Source organism: Gobio gobio (genome assembly GCF_949357685.1).
Source record: "Gobio gobio genome assembly, chromosome: 1".
Classification (NCBI taxonomy): Eukaryota; Metazoa; Chordata; class Actinopteri; order Cypriniformes; family Gobionidae; genus Gobio; species Gobio gobio.
Window position 1 is genome coordinate 70,902,909 of NC_137097.1, and position 11,512 is coordinate 70,914,420.

At 35.5% G+C, this 11,512-nt stretch overlaps 1 protein-coding gene across 1 annotated transcript in view; it reads left to right on the top strand.

The window, feature by feature from the left end:
* LOC307124412 (uncharacterized protein) overlaps positions 1-6,302 on the top strand; it is a 57,081-nt gene extending 50,779 nt beyond the window's left edge. The window contains exons 14-19 of the mRNA XM_079813586.1: positions 197-295; positions 490-591; positions 1,181-1,276; positions 1,459-1,557; positions 4,512-4,540; positions 4,684-6,302. Of these exons, the coding sequence (XP_079669712.1) occupies positions 197-295; positions 490-591; positions 1,181-1,276; positions 1,459-1,557; positions 4,512-4,540; positions 4,684-4,815 (557 nt within the window). The 3' untranslated portion in view covers positions 4,816-6,302. The remainder of the gene's footprint in view (positions 1-196; positions 296-489; positions 592-1,180; positions 1,277-1,458; positions 1,558-4,511; positions 4,541-4,683) is intronic.
* The last annotated feature ends 5,210 nt before the right edge of the window (positions 6,303-11,512 follow it).

Sequence of the window (11,512 nt, forward strand, 5' to 3'; positions counted from 1 at the left end):
GATTGATATGCTAGATCTGCAGATAGATCATAAATATGAATTTGATTGTTCAGTGATGCGGATCGTGATGATCTGAGTTCAGATGTTTCTCTGTTTTCTGATCATCTTCACATCGAGTGTCTTTGTTCAGTTTAATCTCTGATCAGCTCTAGTTCTGTCACTCATGAACTCATTCTCTCACTCTCGTCTCTCTCAGGGTCAGATTCAGTCCTGAGAACTGTGATGTTAATCTTCACATTAGTGATGAATGCAGTGATGATCGGCCTCTACATAATGACACTGGAGAAAACAACAGGTATGATCATATTTTAATAATGTTTGGAATCACGACAAATCACTGATCTAGAAAATATACGTTCATTTTACAATCTGTCTTTATGCTGAAGTTCATTAACTGTCATTGAATGCTGGAGTCGTGGCAGAGTCGATCACATGATCAGGATATAAATGAGAAAGTGCTGGAGAAGTGAATCTTTATCTGATCTCCAGATCCTCTGGGATGGGGCTGTGTGCTGGTGTTCCTGCAGATACTCTGGACAGTTGTGAAGTTTACAGATGAGGATTACTATGGTGATTTCAGTTTCTCTCGAGGTACAGTATTGATCATCATCTTTCTTCTTCTTCTCTGTGTTTTCTACATCAGTTTGAGTTAATGCACAGTTAATACTCGAGTAGTTCAGGACATTAAACCGTGCAGGACCAGAGATATTGAGCAGGATTGTGTGTTTAGAAGAGAAAACAGCATCAGGCTCTGTGTCTTATTATAGTTTTAGTTGTTATGAATCTGATTTCTGATGGAAACGCTGACAGACGCAGAAATAATCTCATTAATTAACTGTAAATATCAGATTAATATCAGAGCTCAACTCTGTAACATGATCAAATATGAATAACTGATCAGCACAATAGTTTAAGATGATCGTCTCAGACTGAAGGATTAATACAGTCATAAGATATTAAATAGTTCATAAATCAAACAAACACTCATAAATCATTTTAAATGTTTTTCTGTGTATCTCTAGTGGTTTTCAATCGTTTTCTCTAATAATATTTTCCTAATAATTAAAGAGTAATTAATTAAACTAAACCATATGAGCATGTTTCTGTCCCTAAAGATAAACTGAAGCAATAACTCTGAGTGTGTCTGATCTTCATATGAAATATTTTAACTTCATTACAGTTTTCCACCGTTATGTCCTCGTGTATGTGTTTGGATCAGCTGTTGTTGTTGTCCTGACCTCCACTGCTCTGATAACAGAACTGACTCTGAAAACAGGTAAACACACACATTTACAGAATAAAGTTGATGGTAAATATATATTTAATTATGTATTAATAAGATCATTTTAATATGAGTGCCTGAAATACTGAAGTGTGTCACGTTGAGGCAGAAATTACACAAATATACATCGATTTCATTTCTCCAAACAGAGATGATCATATTCTCATATGTTTCAGTGAATGGTGATCGTACGGTTGGAGATCTGAGATTCATCCTCTTTCCGGCTGAATGTTTATTTGTCGTCTCTCTGCTGATTTCAGGAATATTTGAATCCCGTGAGTATAAAGCAGAATTGTCCATTAGATCACATTTACATCACACGAGCAGATCTTCATGTTCTCTCGTCTCACAATCATCTGTCTTTCTTCAGAACAAACCATCAGATAAATGAGCCTTTAGTCAGATTCACTGACAGATTTAACACACAGATTGTGTGTGTGTGTGTGTGTGTCTGTGTGTGTGTGTTGATCTGCTGTTTGATTGACAGTGAGTGTGTTTATTCACTGAGAGACTCACACACACTCCTCATTGGTTCATCTCAGACTCCTAATAATCTAATAATGATCTGCCCTTTACTCTCACAACACTGAACCTCTGGTGCTCTTCGTCATTTTTGACTGAATTTTTTTTAAACATTTTTTTTAATTTTTTTTAACTTTATTGGAATGGTACAAAACTTGTAAAGGTTTTGGCACTTGCTATGTGAACACACACAAAAAAATTGGAAATGAATGGGAGATAAATTTCATTCAACATCTGACTGAAAGCTCATTTTTTGAGATATCAGCCTCAAATTTGGAACACAACTTGTTTAGATTTATGTTTTTTTTATGCAGTTTTACAGTAAATTGTGTTTTTGAAAATATATTAAAATGTAAACATTAAAGAATTGACAATAGTATTTTTTTGTGCATATTTCATAACAATAAACGTAAAATTCTGTAACTTTTTTGTTCACTTTTAAAAATGTTTTTCCTTTTCAGCAATAATCTGCCAAGTGTGTTTAAAAAGAGACCAAACTTCAGTCTGTGATCCAAAGCATTGAAGATTTATTGAGAGTTTAAGTTGGAAATTTCTTTTTATGCTCAAAAAGTGAATTAATGGATTATAACTACAGCGTAAATATAATTTATTACCATAAAATCTCCTAAAAATATTAAATAAAAAACAATTTCAAACTTAAATATAGTACATTCATTTCATTGAAGTAAAATATGAAGAGCACCAGAGGGTTAAAATCCCCCAGAGCCCCATTGAGACTGAAATGCTGAGTTGAAGCGTCTGAGTTTCACACACTGAGAGCGGCTCATAGTGAAGATGAATGATGGTCACAGAGAGAACAGCTCTTGATAATATCACTGACACACACACACTGAACCAACACAAGATCATCACATGACCTGTGAGATGTGTGTAGAGCAGTGGTTCCCAAAGTGGCTTGGGGTGCCGCAGAATCTCAGCTTTTTTCCAATTTAAACAGCCTAAAATATCTATTGTACCATATAATAACCTTTTACTGCACATATTTAAAATACATAATTCAAAATACCAAAATATGAACATGTCCAAACGAAAATAAATAAGCAATAAAAAGGATATATTTAAATAATATTTAAAGTTTAAATATTTATTTACCGCCAATTAGCCTGTTCTCAGCTCAGCTCCGCCCTTTTTACTGGTGCGCGCTCAGTTTTATATTTCACGCAGAGATTGACAGGACAGGGCAAAGATTAATAAACATATAATTTAAACAAAAGAAAAGCAGAAATGTCAAAGCCCAGATGACCGACGGACATCAGAATCGGCAAAGATGTTGCCAATCACAGTGCAGGAAGAACTGGCGGAACTCTGTATGGATCGCACTTTAAAACTAAAATTTGGAGAAATGTCTTCAGATTAATTTTGGCTGAATGTGGGACACGAATCCCCATCTATCTTAGAATACGTAGTCAATGTGTTGTTTCCGTTTTCAACCACTTACTTGTGTGAGCTAGCGTTCTCATCCCTGGCACATGTGAAAAACATAAAAAGGCAGCGTCTGTCAGTGGAGCACGACCTACGAGTTGCACAATCCTCAATCTACCCCTCAATCTACCCCTCAATCTATCCCTCAATCTATCCCTCAATCTATCCCTCAATCTACCCCTCAATCTACCCCTCAATCTACCCCTCAATAGCAAGCACATTTATCCCTTTAAAATGCCCGTTCCATGCAGATATTTTAGTTAACAAATGTTAAGGTCAGGTTTGAACAAAGCAAATGAGAAACTAAATGGTAACACTTTATAATAAGGTTGTATTAGTTAACATTAGTTAATGCATTAGTTAACATGAACAACACCTCTGTTCAGCATTAGTTAATCTTTATTAACGTTAGTTCATATAAATCCAGCTGTTCATGTTTGTTCATGTTAGTTCACGGTGCATTAACTAATGTTAACAAGATTTTAATAATGCATCAGTAAATGTTGAAATTAACATTAACAAAGATAAATAAATGCTTTTATAAGTGCAGTTCATTATTAGTTCATGTTAACTAATGTAGTTAACTAATGTTAGCTAATGAACCTTATTGTCAAGTGTTACCAACTATATATTTTTTTTATTTTATTTTGAATGTTGTAAATGTCTGTCCAGTTGTAAAAGACAGATGGTTCATTTGATAGGTTAATATGTTGTTTCACCTCCTATTATGTCTGTTGTGCTGCATTCATAATAAATTAATGCTGCTGTTTTTGCTTCATTTGTTGTTTGCTCATCTGGATTTAATTTGATATATGTATGTACGCATATGCATTTAGTTTAATTGGGTTGGGGTGCCGTGGGAATAAAATCACTACAAAGGGGTGCCATGCTTTCAAAAAGTTTGGGAACCGCTGGTGTAGAGCACGTTCTGTGATAAAAAACATGTGTGAAATGGTGATTATTCAGATCTTTGTATGTGTCACCATTATTGTGGCGTGTGTGTTAAGTGTTGAATATTTGTATTTGTTGGCTCTCTGACAGACCACAGTCGAAAAATGACCAGAATAGACCAGATATCTTTCCATGTCATGTTTTCAACTTGAAGTGGGTTGTAATATTTTACAGTGTGTCTTAAACCACTCAGAGTCACTATTAAGATCAAATGTTCGGGGTGAATGAGTTATTTAATTTAGTTTGAAGTGAGAATGATCAGATTCATCAGATCCACTAATGTCATTTCTCTTTCTCTGTTCTGACCTCACAGAGATCAAAAAGTGTCTTCAGTCTTATCAGGTGAGTATCATTTATAAAGCTGCACTGATTTGAGATTTAATACTGACCTGCAACATCAGGAGACTTTAACCTCATACTGCACAATTCTCCAGAGGTAAGAGGATGTTACACTGTTTTAATGGCATGTCTTGCTCTAATCTCAGGATGCAGTGAGATCTAGACGAGAGAAGAGATCACTGAAGCAGAAGCAAAAGGAAACAGACACAGAGATGAATCCTCTGAACTCTGGAGATCAGGAGGAAACTCAGCCTGATTCAGTGGAGTCACAAACATGAGAAGGGGAATATTCCTGATTTATCCCGAACACTTTGAGACACTGAAACCATGTGGATTGTGAAAAGCACTTTACAAATACAAAAATGACACACGGTTTGATCTAAATCTCATGACATTGATCAAGCTGAGTTCAGTAGTGACGTTAATCATTGATAATATAAATGGTTTTGTACCTTTTTTTAGTTTTGTAAATATCTGTAAATATATGCATGGTGTGTTTTATTGTGTTATAACACTTTTACTGTGTATGTGATTTTTTTTTGTTTTTTTGCTTACAACTGATTGTTGTAAGCAAAGTTCAACTGTGTAAATAAACCATAAACTCTATATTTCTTCTATATGTAAGCCATATTATATCAATATCTTAAACCTTAAGATATTAATGCTCATGATAATATAATAATACTGCTGGAAAACATTCATTTGTGTGTGTGTACGTGGAGAGCGTTTGTCAGTGTGTGTGGCCATGTGAGAGTGTGTGTGTGCGTGTGTGTGTGTGTGCATGTGTGTGTGTTTGTGCATGAGTGTGTGTGCGTGTAGCCGTTGCATTTTAAGAACTGAACTTAATTGTCTAAAGATGGAAATAAAATATCTACGTGAAGCTTAAAAAATGCAAACAGAGGGTCATAGAAAGTATTGCTAAATTACAGAAAATAATCACCTTTATTAGCTTGGGACCTTGGACCCTCTGTATTCATATTTAAGTTTCTGTTCAAGTCAGAAATGTGACAAATAGAAAACGTTTGCTAAAATGATGATAAGATGAATATGAAATGGTTTATTCAAACTATTCTTAGCATGAATACGAAGACTTTGTTTTAGCATCATTTAAGAATTAATATTTACCAATAACTTTTCAAATTCATAACTGTTTGTAGATGGATACCCAGCATGGTGACATTGAAACAATGGTGGTTTTGATCCAAACCATCATTTTGGTTGAGATTGACATTTCAATGTTTAAGGTGTGTTGGATCAGCATTGACATGTTGATGAAAGTTGACAGCACACATGGGTAGAGACAGTGACATTGAACTAACAGTGATTTGTAGTTGATGAGCTCAAGATCATGCAGGTGTGTATCTCTGCAGAACACTAGTGGGTGTTTCCCAATCAGTGAGGCGTTTTCAAAACACCACCGCTTTACCCGATTTGCTCTACTCCTCTGGGGGCTTGGTTTAGGGGTGGGCCGTCATGGTTTTAGCAAGTCGTAAATTTGCCAAAGATTGGTAAAAGCCCATTTTGTTTCTGCATGTGCACTTCTCAGTAGTTTAACTGATGCTTCTTCATTAGAGAGTAAACACAGGTGCATCCTCTACAGAAGTCTTGTGTTGAACCACCTGACACACTTGCATGACTTCTCTAGCAGTTTCAAACAATCTACCTTATTATTTATCTGTTCCTTTATTTTGCGTGCTTTTTATTTGCGTTTGATTTGTATTGTTACTGACTGTAATTTGATACATTAAAAAGTTATTAAAGTGTTAAAGCATCCATTTTTCTACATTCTTATAAAATGCATCTTGCTTTATTAAGGTTTATTGGGAAATTCCTGAAAAAGTTCTAACATCATTTAAAAGATTTCTTGAAGTGCAAGAGACATGAGCAGGAATGTCACACTTCACACACAGCCCATGTCTTCATCCATCAGTAATTGAGGATAAGGATGGACAATTTAAAAAAGAGAAGCAGCCTCCTGATAATGCTGACATTGATTATAAATTGAGTTATTATTATTGTCGACAGCATAATCACGTGACCTGGGACTTGATGCTATCCTGTGCCTTAACTCCTGCTCCCTGTGTATTTCTTAATCAGGTAATCATTCATATTCCTGAATGTAACTGATCTTGTCCACTGAAACAATCACAAAAAACATCTTACAAAAGGTGAAAAGCTTTAAAGGGAAAGTTCACCCTAAAATGAAAATTCTGTCATCATTTATTCTCCATCAATTTTGTCCCAAACCTGTATGAATTTCTTTCTTCTGCTGAACACAAAAGACGATCGAGTGAAGAATGTTGGTAACCAGCAGTTGATGGCAGCCATTGACTTCCATAGTATGTTTTTTCCTACAATAGAAATCAATGGCTACCATCAGCTAAACTTTCTTTTAAATATCTTCTTCTGTGTTCAACAGAAGAAAGACACTCATGCAGGTTTGGAACAATGCGAAAGTGAGTAAATGATGACAAAATTTTCCTTTCGGGGTGAACTATCCCTTTAAAACCGCCTATCCACGCAAAAAAGCCCTTAAACCCTTCTTCATGGACACATTTGGGCACGAAGGTCACAAGTGTGATTTCAAAAAAATATTTTTATAAAGGTTAAATCACCATCTTTGATTAAATTAATTCTATCAATTTATGCCTTTTTTGGGATATTAATGAATTTATTAACCTCTAAAAGTATCATATTATTTATGTAAAATATGCTTATTTTTATGTTATGTTTAATATTTCTTTAACTTCAGTAAAAAAGCAATTCCAGAGAACCAAATCTTAAAAATGTGGTGACTTTAGTGACATCTGGTGACCTATGATGGTATTAATTCTTTTTTAAAGCTAAAATATCAATAGCCACTAGATGGCAATAGAACTCAATGGCTGCATATGGGATGAACTCTGTAAAACAAAGGTTTAACAACCTTTTTATTTATTTTTTATTTTATTTTAATTGCTCAGTTATTGGCTCATTTAACTCCTTTGTTTGTGTATGTGTGAGTGACTGATTTTTATTTGGCAAAAATAAAAAAAATAAAACTCACTCTGTTATAGCCTTATTCAATGTGTGTGTGTGTGTGTCACATTGAGAATGTTGTATAGGCTCACTCCTTCATTTGTGTGTATGTATGATCTGCATTGTGTTGGATTTATTGATTTTTATTGGACAAATAAAAACAAATGCTCAGAATTAAACTGGGCATACACTGTACGATTTTCGTCCGATTTCGAGACGAATTCTGACTCGTGCGACTCTTTTTTGGGTCGGGCCGATTTTCAGCTTTATCGTTTGTCGTGAGGTGTTTGTGCAGTGTACAGGGGGAAACGAGACGCGATAATTTTTTTGTATTTTAACTGTTCAAGAGGGAAATGGCCTGTGGGAAGAAACTGTTCCTGTGCCTAGATGTGCTAGTGGCCAGTGATCGGAGTCGCCGTCCTGATGGTCCAGGGTGAGCGGAGTCTGTGATGATTTTCCCTGCTCTCTTCCTCACTCTGGAAGATTACAGGTCCTGGAGGCAGGGGCGTAGCAAGCTTTTCAAAAGTGCGGGGGATGGATGTGGTTTGTTTGTTAACAATAAAAACGACGAAAACAATGTCTAAGTCGTGGAAACACTGGTACTGTTTTATTTTTGTAATGCATTGATGCTTTTTTTATTTATTATTTATTTATTTTTTATATTTTGTTTTATATGATGTTCAGTCCCATTCTGTCATTATGTTCATAATATAATTATTTTTTTTCTTTTTTAAAAGGCTGATGATAGTTAAGCTATACAAAAATAGCACCAACACCACATTACAGCCAAAACACAAAGAACAGGAGTAACTGCATCTAGCATTCATGCACAAACTATTGAGAACAAGCAGAAGTGTTTGTTTTCCAGTAGATGCAGCAATCTTCCACTATATGCACATTCATGTTTTCACCATGAATTAAACTGAGAAATTTAGATATTTTATGTGAATTTTACATAAAATGTTGCTATTTTAAATAAACCTGTATATAAATATCATTAATAATTTTGGCAAATTCATTTTAAAATTGCCATTTGTCCCCTTAAAACTGCACAACTGTAGAGTAAAAACATTAGGCTATTAAAAAAGTGATATTACATGCATTTAAAAAAACGGATATGATTTTTAAATCAAAATCACACTGTCTGTGGCCTCTGGAGAACCCAGAACAGTTGATTGCATAAAGTTTAAGGTAAAAAATTGCTGGAATTAATTAGCGAACATTAGTATTTTACTACTATGCAATCAGATAAACTGTTCATTCATTACATCACTTTACCTCTGTCTTTATATCCCTTATTTTCCCTGCATCAGAGGCTTCTGTCTTTTCTGACACTACAATTCGGCCATCCGTTACTTTATACATTGCATGCCACATACATAACCAAATTTAACTAGCTGCTGAACAATATCCCAGTTAGCATTAGTCTAAAAAACGAAATATAATACCGAAAACACTCAACATGTCAACAAAACATAAACAGAACATCTTCCCAAACACATATAAAGCTTATTTAAAGCTACACAGTGTGATATTTTCCCCCATCAAGCGGTGAAAAGGTATATGACCATCCAGGAAATATTAGTTTCTGTTCCTCCCAATTCCGATTTCGTTTGAACTCCTACGGTGGCTGATTTAGTCCAAGATTAACATGGCTTCCAGTTCGACCTCGTCGTGATGAGGTTACTTTAGAAATCTATTATAATTTGCAGTTATTTAATTTGTCAGTTAACATGTATGTTATGACATCTATGTAAAATGAATAATAGTTTTGTAAGGTGTTTGCGCAAAACTGCAGAAAAAGTGTGGGTGTTGAACCCTCTCACTGGGAAAAGTGTGGGTGTTAAAACACCCACATCCTCCACTGGTGCGACGCCCCTGCCTGGAGGCACCAATAATCCTTTCTGCAGTCACGGCGCAATATAGATTTTTTTCTTTCCGTTTTAAATCATGAAGACGAGTCAGTGGAAAGTCTGTGAAAGTGAAAGTAAATTGTAACGAGCTTTCGGTGCATATTCTCACAGAGACAAGATACATCTTCTTTAACATATGCTGATAACGTAGCCTATAACTGTCTTAATTAATATTCTTAATATTTCTCTTGTGGCCCATATTGTGAAACAAATTAGAAGAGAAGTAGCCTACAGGCCCATTTCGTGTTAAACAAGTTGTTTTTGAAATGAAGCTGCTCTTACTTTCTGATAATACTGATATTATTGCAGGGTTCTGACATATTATAGACTGATAATCATTTGAATTATAGGCCTATAATTCCTTGTTTAATTGGGAAAAATGTATTTAAATAATGAGGAGTAAGCTAATCTATCTATTATTTTCGGTTATGCATTGATGCGTTATAAAATTAGCGCTGGGGCAAATTAAATGTAATATCAATTTAATAATAAAAGTAGGCCTACCCTAATAATAATGTTCATTTATATACATAAATTGTAAATGATAAATGTTCTTGATATCGATAGCTGATGCATTTGATAGGCTATCTCTCTATTATAGGTTTTTTCGCTCATATTTTACTCGTACAGTGTGAGCAGACAAGTCGCGCTCGACGATCGGACCGCACAGTGTGAACACATAAATCGTGAGCTTTGGCTTTAGATCGCATGCGATCTACTCATACAGTGTGAGTAGGTAACCTTGCTGAAATCGCACAGAAATCGCACAGTGTATGCCCAACATTACAGTTTTTTCCATTCATTCCTATGGTGCCCATTTTTGTCCACGAAGGCAGAATTAAGGACTTAACATTGTAGAATAGATTTTTTTTTGTGTTCAGGGGGCAAACATAGGAAAAGTAGTCCACCTCATTTGTCCAGAAAATGGCTTTAAAGAACTTGGCTCTTTTATTCTTCAAGATAAACTTGTAACTTGAATGCTATGTAGCTTCACAGAAAATGACCTGAGATTTATGTAATGGTCTATGGCAATTAGGGGTGTAACGATTCACTCGTTTTCTCGATGCATCGATTACAAATCCTGACGATGCATATGCATCGATCTTGAAACGTGCATTTTGAATCGTGAATCGTTTATTTCGGCCGATAATCGTTTTAAAATGCTAAGAATCGAATGAATCGCAATTCAATAGAGATTTGTGTGAATTAATAGATTTGCGCGCCCTCACAGCTCGCCTTCACAGATGCGCTTTACCGCCTTCACTGGATTGCTCTCGCGCTCCGTCCGTCGCTCACTGACACATGTTTGAGCTCTCCTCAAGATGGCCACTGCGACCACGTGAGCAGATGACGGCTCTCTATCGAGACAGGAATTGTCAAACGAGTCAAACCGCAAGCCAATGTCAACTGCCAAGTCACCGCGGCCACTACTGTTGAAATAAAACGCTTTCATTGCGTGGGAACGTCGCCGTTATTTTATATAAAATAAAATATTTAAGTTTTACGGAAATACAGTAGGCCTACCTGAGCAGTTGAAGTAAAACCCCGCTTATTCAAGGATGAACATGCATTGCATGGATGGAGCAAACACGTTTGTGTAAGTGTCTAAAATGCATACGCACAGTTCTGATGAATGATAAATGAAATTTAACTTAATGTCGTTTAACTGAATATACGAAGGAAACTGCTAAAGTAACTACAACATTACCAACACTGAAATAAGAGCGTGCGGCGGTTTATATAGCCTATCAATCAGATATGCATTAAAGTAGCCTAGCCTCCGAAAACAGCAACAGTAGACACCGGTGCGTTTTCTTTCAGAATCATCATAAGGAAAATGACCCGTATATAGAGAACAAAGATGGTTTTTCTTTCTATTCTGTGAAGAAAAGTTAGTTAGGATTAGTTGGAAAAGTGCATGATATGAGTCTCTCCATGCAGCATTGTGTGTTTAATGCCAGGAACACTTTAATAAGGTTGTGTAGCCATTAACATTATCCTACACAATAGTTAGCATTAACTAACAATACTTTTAAAGCCTTTT